Source organism: Vigna angularis, chromosome 8, assembly GCF_016808095.1.
Source record: "Vigna angularis cultivar LongXiaoDou No.4 chromosome 8, ASM1680809v1, whole genome shotgun sequence".
NCBI lineage: Eukaryota > Viridiplantae > Streptophyta > Magnoliopsida > Fabales > Fabaceae > Vigna > Vigna angularis.
This window is the reverse complement of record NC_068977.1, coordinates 10,893,546-10,909,293: the sequence shown is the minus strand read 5'-3', so window position 1 is coordinate 10,909,293 and position 15,748 is coordinate 10,893,546. Positions and strand designations below refer to the sequence as shown.

The window sequence follows — 15,748 nt, the reverse complement described above, 5'->3', positions numbered from 1 at the left end:
TATTCATGACAATAAACACACAAAAATAGGTAAAAGTGGATATTATCAAGCGTCTTGGGTGAAGTTAACATTGGGAGAAAAAACTATTTGAGAAGGGGCTTAAGTGAGATTAAGAGAAATATTGTCACTATCATTCCAAAATTTGGCAATTCGAGCTTCTAGAATAATAAGCAAGATTCAACTTCATCTAGAGAGAATAAATCGGGTTTACAATTGATGAGAGAAATGAATGACTCATATTTAATTGTAAGTCTTTCAAGAATAATATCAAGTTGTTCATGGTAAGAAATATGATCTCCAATTGAATGAAGAGAATACATTAATGCTTTGATGGATAAAAGAAACTCATTGATGATCTGATCACCTTTTTTCATGGTACAAAGTTTGGTTTGGAGGTAATGAGCCCTAACTTTGGTTTGAGAGGTGAAATGAGCATTAATCTTCTCCCAAACTTGAAATGAGTGTTTACAACCAATGATATGGCTAAGAAGGAGGTCGTCGACAAGGAGAACTGAAGCCATGAAAGAAGGAACTGATCATGGATTTCCCATATGGTATATTCAGGATTCTCAATCCCTAAATCACAATTTAAAAAAGACAAAAATTGGAATGAAATATGAGAGTTAACTCGAAAATATTGAAGTCTATCAATTTTGATCACCGATTCGAATTGTTGCTAGAAAAAGAAATTAATATCAATAATTTTTTTAAAACAAAATAAAAGAAAAGAACATATCTAGAGTTGTCATTAAAGCAATATCAATAAAGATAAAAGATAAAGAGGATAATTCACGCTTTTTATACCATGTTACAAAACTTATACTATCGAGAAAGTGTTATAGAGATTCAGTAAATAAAAATCTATTTTCTCATTAAATATGATACTCAATACATAGCCTAATATAACAACAAAAATGTAATACACTAAAAACAAAATAAAAAATAGAATGCTACTAACAAACAAACCTACAACATATCGAAACAGAAAAGATAATACAGAGAAAAATAATCTAACATAAACGATGTATGAGCTTGAAAATTGAGATTTAAAACAAAAACACTAATCTTAGAATTTACTTCATTTAGCACATGCAGGTTGTTTTAATTAAAGATGACTTTTTTGAAAATTATGTGAGTAAAAGATAATAAAAGCAGGACTAAAATTCAAAATTTGTCCAATGCATACTATTTTATGTCCAAGTAGTTCAATTTAAATTTTAAACTAAATGCAATGAACTAACAAGCATAAATAGATAGATTTTTTTTTCCTCTTCTAAATTATTCGATAGACTTCGTGATATCTACAGGAGATTTATAGCAAAACAATATCCAAATTTATAATATATTTCAAAAAATAACTAGTTCTAGAAAATTTCAGCTGATTTTAAATAAAAAAAAAAACTTATTTACGATCTCACACATTCGCAAAAAACACATATTCAATTTTTTTTTAATTAAAGTTTGTTATACTTTAAGAAATTATATAAATAACAAATCCTATATATATATATATATATATTAGAATATATTTCATAAAAATAATTAACTCTAATATATATATATATATATATATAATATTAGAATATATTTCGTAAAAACAATTAATTTTAAAAAATTTCAGCTGGTTTTAAATATATATACGAAAAATTAGTTATTAAAATAATTTAATTCTGTTGTAAAAATTTACTTTTCATAACTATTCAAATCTGACTCTACAACTTTTTTTATCCTCTGTAAAAAATTTATTCAAAAAAGTAATATATAGCAAAAGTAAAATAAACTTACCAGAATTAAAATTACTCTGAGCAAAAGTCACAACAATAATCAGCTGAAAGAAAAAGGGAATAGGGCTCAACCTGGAAAATTATAACCAAAACACCATCACTGATTCTTCGGTTGTTCGGTGACAGATCTCTCTCACTGCGCAAACTCCTTTCGTTTCCATGGCTTCAGCGCTGCAGAAACTGCTTCGAAAACCACCATTACTACCCTTTAAATTTATTTCTGCCGTTAACCCTTCTTCTCACCTCCAAAACCCTATTCTCCCTGTTCCCTCACAGTGTCACCCTCAACCCTCTCCCACAAGCCCGAATACGCAGCAATTCGATGCCCCCACCGTGATCTTTCCCAGTTTTCCTTTTGGGTTTTTCCCAAAACCCGATTTTGAAAGTGGGTTTCGTACCCTGGATGATGGGGTGGAAGAAGATTCCGGAACCATGTGGGCCGACAGCGTGAAGAAGAAGCGGAAGCGGAAGATGAACAAGCACAAGTACCAGAAGCTGAGGAAGCGCTTGAGGAAACAGAGTTAGAAGGTGAGGGTTCAATGGTTTTGATGCCCAACAGGAAAAAAAGAAAAACTTTGGACTTTATCAATTCATTTTCTTTATTTTATTTTAGTGAAAGAGTGAGGGTGTCTTTCTTTCAATTAGTTTGTAGTGAGAGGAGAGTTGAAGGGGAAGAAGAGGTGTTTAAAGTTCTATGACAATTAGTTGGAGTCCAATTGTTTTGGATTTCTCTTTTATGATTTTTGGTTAGTTTAAATGTTGCTATTGGACTTTATTTGATACATCCCTAGGTTATGATAAATAATGCATGCGATGACACTCTAAGAACAAATCGGTTTTCATGATAAGTTTGTTGATTTTTATAATAGTTCCTCCTTGATTTAGTGCTATTGTTTTTGGATTGATGATGATTACTCCTTTATTTGTCTTTTGTCTCTGCAAAGACATGGATGTTGGTTTCCTTACCATGATCACTTCTAAAAATAAGACAAAAAAATGAAATATTTCACAAGCTAAAGTTAGCTTATACATAATTGGTGTTTAGAAACTTTCTCATGTTATCTTCTCTTAAAGTTGGTTTCTAACTTGTTAGTCATGCATAAGCTGAATTCAGTTTATAGAAAAACTTGTTTCATTTTCTTTTTCTCAAAGAATAATTTGTAGAATGTATTTCTAAACAAGTCTTGGGCATATGGGTAACAACTTTTGACTTGTATGTGCTGCTAACACATTACAGGAACCTATTGTTTGTGCTTTATGATAACATTTGAAGTCTCAATTTTCATTTGTGACAAGGCAGTTGAGAAACTTGGATCAATGAGAATTTTTCTTTCTTTTCTTTTTGTTCTATCGGTTTAGATAAGTGCCACTTTGCGTAGGAAAACAGTAGGACTTATTGCTAGATTTGTGCTATCTTATGACACCAAAGAGTTGTAAAAGGAAGATGGGTATCTGGTTCATGGAATGACGCCTCCTATGTAGATATTGTAGGAAGCACAAGCACCTGGGTTGGATGGGGAAAAGACGTTCTGGTAGAGGATTGAATCTCTGACATCAGCTTTGGGTAAGATCATGAAGATTGGGTTGGTGCTAATTGAGATAGAAGCATGTTGGTCTTTTAAGTTATATTAAGTTTGTCTTCTATTTTAGAGTTCTGTACTTAACTTTCAGCCATGGGTAGTTCTCAAGCTTAGCAAGTATGGAAAATAATGTGTTAATTCTTTCTTCTATTTTAGAGTGTTGGATTTTTAAGTTAAGTCTGTCTTCTATTTTTGAGTTCTCTAGTTAACTTTCAGCCACAGGAAGTTCTCAAGTTAACAAGTACGGAAAATAATGTGTTAATTCTTTCTTTGTTTTCACCTTTGGTTTGAGTTTGCGTCTAGATGTTTCCAGAACATATAATCTTGTATAGTTTTCTACTTTTTTAAAAAATTTAAATACAAAATCCAAGCTGATGGAGAATTTAGAAGCTCTCTTTGTGTATCAAGTAACAGTTTTAGTAGTTGAGTCTTAGAAACCTGTATTATTTAAATGTATTACATACTTTATCTACTAGGTACCCAAGAGTCATTGTTGTATTTGATAAATGATAATTCTGCAAAAATCAATCTCATTATTAGCCGTCTATGTAATGAAAAATAGTTCTGATGTCAAGAATTATGTTATGTAAGAGTCTAGTCAGCTCTACAATAATATATTGGAAATTGTGATTCTCAATGAAATTTCTACACATTGAGAATTTGGTGAACTATATTCAGTGACTTGGGATAGAATGTTGATCATATTGGATTTCTTTCGTCTTAAGCAAACCCTTTATTTACCCTATAGAGGTAGCTATCCTATCTCATAATTTCCATTTGCTTTAAACCCTAATCTTAAACTAACTGCTGACATGCTTGAAGATTAAAACTTAACCACGATGACACTAATGTGATGTTCTGAAACAGTAGCTTTCCTTTCTTATCTTTATAATTTTGTTGTTTTTGATGCTTATAGTTTTACTCCACTCTTGTTTCATTTTTGCACTACTCTAGCAAAAGTTATGTAGACTTATTTGAAATTGGAAACAACAGAGGAAAATCTCTCTGATGAAAATTATAAATCTGCTTGTGCATGAATAATTTCCCTCACGAACCTGTTTTCCCTTTTTTTTCTTCAAATTTTAGTACAATTCTCTGTGGGTTTATTGAATGTTTATGTTCTGAAACATCATAAAACTGAGAATGTAGATCCGTTAAGGATGATTTTTTTTATATGTTTTGAATAGTACTTGTGAAATCTGATACATGTGTTTGGCTTGTTTTACCAAAATTCAAGCAAAACAAGTCAGTCATAAAATTGCAATAACGATCTTATTTAAACTCGGAAAAATCGAAGGAACTAAAGCAAATTATAATGACAGGTTACTTTACATTGCTCTAGTGAGTCATTTTTACCTAATTTTACTCAGAAAAGACAGTCAAAATCCTTAAGGATCTAACTGATAGATGGGATATGACAAAATAAGATACTATGATAATATAATAAGATCATTACTAGAAATTTTACATTAATTGGGGATATAATGAAATTATAGGATATAAGTGGATTATAATTTTTTCTCACTAGAATAGGCTAAAACCAAAATCCTTTTTTTTAAATTTAATTAACTTTTTAATTTAAATAAAAAGTTTAGTTTTACCTTTTAATGCATCTGGGCCATCTCTCACTTCTTTTCGAAGTCATCGCAGTAAGACTCATTATGCAGTAGAATTAATGTTAATCCTACCAAATTTTATCAAGTTTCAATTTTGAACAAGATTTTATGCTGTGATGAAACTATAAATGTCACTGTTAATAAGGCAAAATGGGTCCATGTTTTTGTCAGAAAAAGAAAAGGGAGAAAATAAGCAGTAGAAACAGAAACATAGAACCAGATCTAACACTGAAGCTCTAGGCATTAAATGGGTTTAAAAACCTTTTCTTTTTTTAATTTGTGATATGTGAAACCATGGAATCCTATGTCAAGTTTTCTACTTCTCTTTATTGGTTATTTCTCCTTGCACTTCCACAATTTTAACCTATACTTTTATAAAGTTTTATATTTTAGAATGTACACTTTATAATACCATTTTTTTTATATTTTGGATTATATATTTTGAAATATAAAATAAATAATGTATTTTAAATTATATTTTAAAATATAAATTTAGATTATAAATTATATAATTCAAAATATAACATTTTTGTAGATTAAAGTTATAGAAGTACTGGGAAAATTTGCTTAGGATATTGCATACATTGGATTACATAAGGTTGCTCTTTGGAAGGAAGAAGAGAAGTTGATTTGGTTGAAAGTTTGTTCTGAAAAGTTTGTTGAGGAAGATATTACATATATTTTGGAAAATTTATTGTGAAAATCCATCTCATAGAAGTTTATTCTAGAAAACATTCCATATGTTCATAGAATGCATTTTATATATTCTCAAAAACTTGTTTTAGACATCTTGTTGTCCTGGGAATTTATTCTGAAAATTTGAAAAAAAAGCTTCTTCTAAAATATCTTCAAAACAGATAATCTGAAAGTCACATTTATGAATGATAAAATAATTATCTTAAAAATCAAATTATGGAGTTGCAAAAAGAAAAGGATTTGACTAAACTGTCTAAGATTCATAGAACAAAGGTCCAATCCAAGTATGTCCATATGATCCTTAATATATCTTCCAGCAGAAAATACTTCTAGAATTACTGTGCATTCTATTGTCTCTTTCTTTCACAAGATAAATGCCCAAAAATAGTTACATGGCAAAACAATCTTTTTTTCCTGTTTTTAGTCTTTAAATTTGAGGTGGATCTTTTCTGTGTAACTTATCTTGGTTGTTGGTGAGGGTCGGAATCAGATTTTGTGGTTAAAGATTCATGTGTTTAAAGCAACATTAGGTACCCCTGGTTCTTGATAAAAAGGACAAATTTTGTTGTTATTTAAAAAATCATTTTAGATATGTTTGGATCTTTTATGTACCATCTACTACCAACTGCATTCGTAAACAATAATTTTTAGGTGTAATATTTTAGACAATATGATTATTGAGTGTACAAAATAGTGTCACAAAACTCATCTTGAAAAATATTAAAAGTTAACCAAAGATATTTTTAGATATAACTAAAATAATATTTTAGTTATGGTATTTCTAAAAATACAATTTTTTATTCCAAGTTTGGCTAATGATATTATTAGGATCAAACCTCATATGAGATATTGATTTGCTTTGAAGTATATACATACTTTGTGACTGTTTTATTCTTAAAAAACGCCTTAAAAGATAGAAGGATTAAATTGTTTTAGGCATCGACTCCTAAGTTATGTGAGAGTATTGATCATTGTAGGAACATAAGCTTTTCAGCCAAGGTCCAAGAGGAAAGATTAGTCATTCCCAATGGAAGGCTTGAGAGACCGATGGTTCGTTTGAGAACCACGTTATGGGCCCTAGGGTAGGCACCAATGTTCTGATTCCAAGTGACTGAGTGATGTTGTTAGGGTCAATTACCACGGTCCTGAAGTATTTTCCACTTTGAAGTTTAGAGCTTTATCATAGTTTTATCCTTAAAAAGAGTCTCGAAGGGTAGAAGAAAGAATGCGTAATAAAAATGCCTTAGGTCTCAACTTCTAAGCAATATGGGACTATTGGGTTTGATAGGAAGTCCCAAGTCGATGTCTAAGAGGAATGAGGGCTTAACCCTAGTGGATGTCTTAAGGGAACCGATGGTTCGTCTTTAGAACCTCATTATCGGTCCCATATTGGGCGCCAATGCTCCAATCACAAGTTCTTTAAGTGACATCATTATAGTCAACCACCATACATCTAAAGTATTGTTCTGATTCCAAGTCCGCCAAGTGATATCGTTAGGATTAATTACCATGTTCCCGAGGTATGGTTTGATTTGGAGTTTGGAGCTCTGTCATGGTTTTGCATTAAAAGGCACCTTAGAGGGTGAGAAGAAGAAGGGGTATTTAAACTACCTTTTGATATGGTAAGAGTAGAAGCCCTCTAGTAGAGGTATATAGGGAATGATTGGTCATCCCCAAAGGAGGGTTTAAGGGACAACTGGTTCTTCTTAGAACCTCGTTATGAGGACCACAATGGGCACCAATGTTCTTATCTCAAGTTTATCGAGTGATATCATTAGGGTCAATCACATCTCATTTAAGGTATAGCCCGTTTCGGAGCCTATGCTTTGTCACCATTTTTTCATGGTGACGAAAGGCTTGCATGGGACGTAATCCAGCTTGTTTTTGGCTTGTTTAAGCCTTAAGGTACTTGGAGAAAGGCTCCCTTGCATGTGATTGGCCGAAAAAGAGGCAAAATGTGATTAGATGAAAGAAAGGCAATATGTGATTGGATGAAACAAAGGCAAGAGGTTGCCATTCATCCCCTTTGGCCAAAGAAGATTCTAAGCTATTTTCAAATGTATGTACTTTAGCTCTCTCCTTCAACTATAAAAGGAGAAGCACCCCTCTTATATTTTATTAGAACTTGAATGATATTAGTGAAACTTTGCCAAAATTGCAAGTCTCACTTCTCTGAGTTCTCAATTGGAGTTGTCTTTTTTCTAGACTTCTTCTACCTTTTCCTTCAATGTTGACCCAACCTTCTTCTAGGATGCATCATCAAACACACATCAAGCCACTTCAACTCTACTTTTTCATGCTTCTTCACCACCAACCTCTTCATCAAGGAGTGTTCATAAACATTGTTGAAGGAGCTTCCATCATCAACCTTTTAAAAAGTGCATTGTATTTTCCTCTAGCTAGGTTAAACATTTTGGTAATATATACTTGTTTTGGCCATGAGCCTTATTAGGAGCATTTTTCTCCTTTAGTGTCTCATCTTGAACCTTGGTTATCAATCATTACTTATCTTGGATTGATTCATCTCCAATAGTATGCCACACCATTTCCACCATGACCTATCTCTATTCTCTTCATTTTTTTACTTTCAAGTTTTTGTTTATTGTTTTGTGTAATGCTTCCTTCTTGTTTTTGCAATTATTTCAATTCTTCATTTCCTCTTCAATCTATAAGAAATGAACCTTCACACTCATATAACTATCTTTTATCTGAGTTTAGTTAGAATCAAGATCGGCTTAAGGTCTCTTAGAAAAACTCTCAAAAGAATTTTTTTAGTACTAATATATCTTAATTAAATTAATTGTAAAATTATGTTTGAAAATAAAATTGAATTAAAATATTATAAGTGACTGTTAATTTTTATTTGTATAAAAGATAATACTGAGATAACAACTTTTTTCAATGAATCATAATTTTGTTTAGGATAAAGAGATTGGTTAATTATCTCTATTTTCTTACTAATTAGTTCTTATTTCTATATTTTTTTTTATTATATCTAACTTTTCATTTATTGATTCTACTCCTTGAATCTTTGCTTTCTTCTTAAACATTATTTTAGTAGTTTAGGGTTTAGTCAAACTCATTAGTTTATTCTGATCACTTATGGTTGGAATTTCTTCATTTTCAAAGCGATAATGTGTCCTATCAAGCAAATGATAATTGTTAAAAATTAAAACTTGATGTACCTTTATTCACTTAATTTACTTGCTTCTTAAGTCGGCCCTTGGTTTCACATTCCTTTTGAAAATGCATTGATTTATGCCAAAGAAATTGCTTTTGAAATGGATCCAGAGCTTAAGTTTCGCAAAAATCGTAAGTCATACAAAAAACAATTTGATGAAAATATTCATAACAAAATTATAAAATCTCTTCGAGACTAATTTACAATTGATTAATACTTGTACATTGTAGACAAAACAATTACCATGCTTCAAAATATATTTGAACAATTTAATATATATGAAGATACTTTTAGTTTTTTTATTTAATTTTAAAAATTTAAAGTTACTAGAGTTTAAACTTTTGAAAGAAAAATGCTTAAACCTTGAAATTTTTTTTGAAACATGATAATTTATTGAATCTTGATAAATTGAATTTATTTTCAAAATTAAATATCTTAAAAAGAATTTTAGAGAAACGATAAACGAATTGATATTCTTAATTATATAAAAAGAATATATTGTTTTCTAAATGTATATGTAGTTTATAGAATAATGTTAACCATTTCACTAGTTTTCGCCGAAAAGAGGTTTCTAAAACTAAAAATAATGAAAACTTATTAATTTTGTATGAAAACTCAAAAAATAAATTTTAAATAAAATTATGATACAATTTAATATAAATTATTTTATTAGTAAATAAAAAAGTCTATTCTTAAATTTATTTTAAACCCGCACTTTTATTAATCCAACATGATAATTCTAAAATAAACTTCCATCAAATTAAGATAACATTTATATATAGTTACTAGAGACAATATTTCACATTATTTTTATAAAATATAATATATATGTTAAAAATTTAAGTACAAGTCTAACTCTTATTGATAAAAATAAAAAAAATAAAGCACTTATAAAAGTGAAAAACTCATTAATCTATTATCTTAATGTTTTGGATAAAAAGTGATATCAATCTCTTTTTTTTATATATATATATATATATATATATGTCTAGATTCATATCTCATTTTTTTTTATATATATATATATATATATATATATATATATATATATATATATATATATATATATATATGAACATAAGACCAATTTTGAATTGAAAATTAGCAAAGAGTGGAAGGTAGAAGCAAAATGATTAATGAGATTAGTTACCGAAATGGACAAAGATGAAACGTTAGAGAACAGTGCATGAATGTGGTGAATGATCACATCAGTCCCAATCTGTGGACCAAAAATTCTTGGAATCAAGCCGCAAGACAAGCACTTATCTCACTGCCACCAACGGACCATACAACCACTAATTCTAATCAGAGCAAACCCTTTTGGTCTCTCCTGGACCCTTTCAACTAACCATATCAAACACAAACATAATGGTTAAGACATCAACAACCAAGAAAGTTTAACTATATTTCGATATACACTTAAATTAATACTAAAGTTTATTTCTTTTTCTGTCGGTTACAAATTTTTTTATCAATTTTATCTTTATATTTCATGAACAAATGTATATTTTTTTACCTAAAGTTACGTTGTTAAACTGTTTATAATATATATTTGTCACATCATAAATTAATATATGCCAACAAAGTTTATGAGTGAAATTTAATTTGGCTTAAAATCTTTTTGGAACTGAAATAATAATTAAATATAGATTAATAAGTAAATAATTTTGAATAAATAAAATTAATAAAATAAATACTAATAGTCAAATTTAAGTAAAAAACATAATTTTATAAATATTTACGTAGTTTAAAAATAATATTTTTTAATTTTTATAAATTTATAAGTATATTTTAAAATTTAAAATTTATTTATAAACTATTATTTTTTGTTAAAGTTTAATAGAAAATTATATAGAATTATAATTTATTATAAAAATAATTGTGAAAATGTAAATTTTTTAAGATTTAGTATATTTATTTTATTTATTTAAAATTAAAATAAAAGCTTTTGAGGAAAACATAATCCAATATAATATTGTCTAAATTAACTTATAATATAAAATGACTAATCCGATAAATTAAATATTAATATGCAAAAATTAAAAATATTAGATTTAAATTATTCCGTATTAATAGGGTTGGAATATTCACGCCTAGGTTGGGTCGCTCTGACTAGCTGTATATTCTGGTTGATGTGATTGGCTGATGAGACATGTCTGGTTTCCGCAGCAATTTCTCATCAATAATACTAAAAAATGTTAAATATTCTTTTATCCTACTGATTATATTTTTAATTTTATCTTATTATTTTAAACATTTACCATGTTTTTTAAGAAAAAAGTAACGTGTTATTTAATTTTTTTTTATTGTTGTTAAATTGATGATCATACTAAAATAAATTGAAATCATTAAAAACAATAAAATAATCATCATGACAAAAACATTATTTAAACAAATTAAAATTATACAATAATCAAAAACCGTAAAAAGAATAAATTTATACTTTTTTAAGAATATTTTAATCATTTAAAAGAGAAAAATTGAAGAGTAAAATAATAAATTTGAATTTTATGTAAATTTATAGGATATGTGAGACGTATGCTACTTACTTGCAATAATTATAATACAACATAACTGTTACGAATGGACGTCTATTTTCACAACAATTTCTATTTTATACCACAAATTGCTATAATCGATTTGATGAATCAGTAGTGGTCTCGGATATAAATGCTGAAATACAAATGTACAACCGTTTTTATTTTATTTTTATGTATAATTTAAATTTATTCAATATCTTATTAGAAATAATTAATAAAAATGTGTTTAGTTAATTAAATAGAGTTGAAATTAAATTTAAAAAGAAAAATATATGAATATTTTTTCCACTAAATTTATTATTTATTCAATTTTTATATTATATTGATAATTTTTATTTTATTTTTGTATATTTAAATTTAATCTGCAAATTTATCTTCTAAATTCAGAATTTTTTTATTAGATTATTACCTTTTTAAATTCATATGAAAAGAAAAATTCAACGTCCATTATATTTACCTATTTACATATTTAATTAAAAAATTAATTTTTTTAGTATTAAATCCATTTCATAAATTAATTATTTTATAGTTAATATTTTTTTATTTATACTTTTTAATATTAAAATTAAATAAAATATATATTAGACAAATAATTAATTTCTTTGATATCACTGTAAAATTATGTTTTAAAATTGATAATATATTTAGAAGAGTGAGATTTAATTATGTTAATAATAAAAGTTTAAAGTATAAATAAAACTTTTATAAACAAGTTTTATTATTTAAAAATATATATGCTTTCTTGAATATTTTCTTAAAGTTCTTTTTCCTTTCTCTTTAAAATTTCTTATTTTCTATTCATTTTTTTGAAGATCGGAGACCATAGTAAGTCTCTTTGGGGCAAGTTTACTAAAATCAACCAACTCGTTTCTTTGATAGGATAAGTTGGTTTTTTGTCCCTTTCTTTGTTTGTTTATTTGTCTTCTACATTTGGCCCGCATGTAGTGTTTATGTTCTCTTTGCTAGTCTCTACTGATCAACGATTAAAATTGTGTATTCTGATCGTGTTTGTATTGTTCCTAGGAGCAATTTGAGCTTCATGTGTGTCTAAGGGTGTTTTAAGGGGTCATCAAGCTGTTTTGTTGTCTTTCATGTAAGGGAAACTAGTTGCATTAGTGTGTGTGAGTTTGATAAATATGATATTGTTGGTATGTTGATTTAATTTGTTTGATGTGTATGCCTGAATTGAATTGTGTGGTTTGAGGATTGAATTGAGTTGCTTGATATTTGGACTTATGTGATCGAGAGAACTGAAGAGTTGAGAAATTAAGTAGATTGGTATACGTTTCAATATATAAACAATGTGTTGAACCAACTTTTTAGAAAATGAATACCAATTTGAGCAATTGATGAGGTACAAGTTCACTTAAATCACAAATTTGAGTTTGTTGTAGACTGGTATAACATTGAGTGATATTGGTTGGGCATTGAACATAAGCTTTATTGTGCACGTCTAGGAGAATTTTAGCTCTAGACTGTTTTGCCCCACTTTTCATCGTTGAATGCCTAGTTTTGTGAATGTTTTGGCGTTGAGTCGTAGTAGGGCACCACTGAACGCCATCTTGCATTGCTCTGAAGTAATTTAATCCAGGACGCTGAGCAACAAAAGATTGTTACCAAGTGCAAATTTTTATGAGAAGAATGGTTGAACGCCACTTATTGTGAGAAGTCTAGCATTGAGAACCACCTATGAGCATCAGTCTATATGTTTCATTTGTTCTTCTTCTTGGTTCTTTGACATTGATATTATATAATCTTTAAGTATGTATGTGAGTATGAGGACTGTGTATGTGGAAATGAGAATTTTGTTATGGATATATTTGGTAAAGTCTTGAGAGAATTTCAAGGAGAAATTTTTGTGTGGTGGTTATGTTTAGTATATGCATTGACATATGGGAGTCCCAAAAGATAGGTATCATGCTATTCTACCAACCATTCAACTTATCTTTATACATAAATTTAAATTATTTTACTTTTCACTTTTTTTCCTTTTTTTTATCTTAGTTCACCTTAATCCAAATAAAATGAATATTAATATTAATAATCATTTTCACTTAATAAATTTACTTTTTTTTATCAAACTTAACAACATTAAATTATCTTTTTTATATTAGGTTAGAAGATGTACTTACTTGTCCTGTTATTATAACATAATCGTATAACTTGTTCACGCCCAACATAGGTCCAATATGTAAGGATCTAATAATAAGATTAATGTGATATTTTAGTTATCTTTTAATATATTTTATGAGATATGTTATAATGTTTATGTGATATAAATAAAACGCATCCTTGATTAACATAATTCATTTATCATATATGTTATTATAATATATTTATCAATAGGCCTAAAAAATCAATAAATACATCGTATCAAAGGAGTACAAGAATCTCATATCACTTGAACTCAAATACTCACCTATACTCTCTTAGTGACTTGAGGGTTGGAATATTTGCAACTAGACCTTTTTCCTTTCTATGATGACTTAGAGCTCTATCATATGACAATCTACCTCTAAGACTGCTCGAACCAAATTAAATTAAGTTACAATAGAGGATTTGCAAACTTAAGTTTGTTTGACATATTTTTTATGAATATAATTTAAGGAAGTTTAATATTTTATAGGGAAAGCTACTCTAAAGTAGGTAAATTTAATAAAAAAAATTATTTTTATCAATTATCAAATTTACATAACCTTTAAATGATTTGACATACAACAAGAGAAAAAAAATAAAAAGAAGAAAAATTATGATTTTGCATGATGAGAAAGAGAAATGATTCTGTATCAAGAAGAGAAAGAGAAATGAAAAAGGAAGAAAATTTATGATTTTTCATCCTTTACTTTTAAAATTGTTTAAGTCCCCACACCAAAAATCTTCCATGATCAAGTATCATATAATATGTACAAAATTGGGTAGTAAGAGATTATTTTAAAGTCAAATATTTTTCTTTAATAAACAATATAATGTAAAAAAATAAAAGTTCTACATATATTACCTTCTCTACAAAATCCATAAAAATAAATAATATAAGTTTGAAAAAAAATTCTTAAACATTAAAATGAAATTTATAAACTTTTAATAACAAAAATAAATGAAAATTGTTAAATGTGTCACTAAAAGTGTATTAGTATTATTTTAATATTTAAAAATAACATAATTATTATAAAAAAAATTAAATCTATCAAAGTGTGAATATTCATTTCATCTTGAACGACTTCCACTCCAAGCAAAAGGTCTCATGACTTGATTGTTACTTGTTTTAAATGTGAGTCGTCATGACTATTTGATCAATACACCGATTGGTTCTTCTAGGATCACACTTGTCACTTCTCTTGTAGATTCAAAGTCTTATCTATTGAGAATGTCCAAACCAAACTATTTAGAGGAGTTGGCAAGGGGAGATAAACTCAAGAACAAAGTTAACCAACACGTGCGCTTTAATAGGCCAACATAGTTCATAAGAAATATATTTTTCCAATTTGACTAATCACTTCATCATTCTTCCTACAAAGATCTGACTTTTGAAGTATTTGCGTAATAGGCAAGTTTATTCGAATAATGATGGCATGATACTATAAGTAAGAAAATCTTTTATTTCTTAAATGAAAATTAAAGGAAAGAGACAGGTTGACCAATGAGCTATTGTACCCATTTGATATTAGTTGGGCTTATTATATTGATGATAGTAAAGTATTTCTTAGGGTTGGCTTTAATTCGTGTTGAGTCAACATAAAATCCAAAAATTTCCCCTTAAACACCAAAATCATGCTTTGACAACTTTAACTATAACTGGTGGTAAAAAGCTTAGATCATTTATGTGTAGCTCATCGATTGCTAATTTAAACATCATGTAATCTTGGTAAGCTTCTACAACCTTCCAAACATCAATTAAAGAATCTTATCCATCAACCTTTGATAGGTTGTTCAAGTGCTCTTCAAACTGAATGACTTAACTCGATAACAATAGTTTGTCGCATTGATCGTGAATGTTTTCTTATCCTCATCTTAAGGATGCATCCTTATTTAATTATACCCAAAATAAGTGCCAATGAAAAAGATTTGGCTCCATAACACTATCGATAAGACAATTTATTGGAAGTGGATGTGAATCTTTCAAACAAATTTTATTTAAATTCATGAAATTTGTACATATCCTTCATTCTTCAGAAGACTTTTTACCATGACAATGTTGGCTAAGCAAGTCAAATAATAAATTTACCTTATATGTAGGTTTACAATTTGATTTTTTTAAAAGATTGGAACATTGTTCAAATAAGTTCATGCTAGGCATCATTGCCATTCCATGAAGATTTTAGTAAAAAAATAAAAAAAGAAAAAAGAAAGAAAA

At 28.1% G+C, this 15,748-nt stretch overlaps 1 protein-coding gene across 1 annotated transcript; it reads left to right on the top strand.

Annotated features, from left to right (window-relative positions):
• Nucleotides 1–1,816: 1,816 nt before the first annotated feature.
• Nucleotides 1,817–2,616, top strand: LOC108345072 (uncharacterized). Its single transcript, XM_017583639.2, has one exon. The coding sequence runs from the start codon at nt 1,944–1,946 to the stop codon at nt 2,307–2,309; it is 366 nt and encodes a 121-aa protein (XP_017439128.1). The 5' UTR covers nt 1,817–1,943; the 3' UTR covers nt 2,310–2,616.
• Nucleotides 2,617–15,748: the final 13,132 nt, after the last annotated feature.

What these genes read in the sequence shown, in the direction of transcription:
- LOC108345072 (XM_017583639.2), top strand. Translation starts at nt 1,944, where the DNA reads ATGGCTTCAGCGCTGCAGAAACTGCTTCGAAAACCACCATTACTACCC.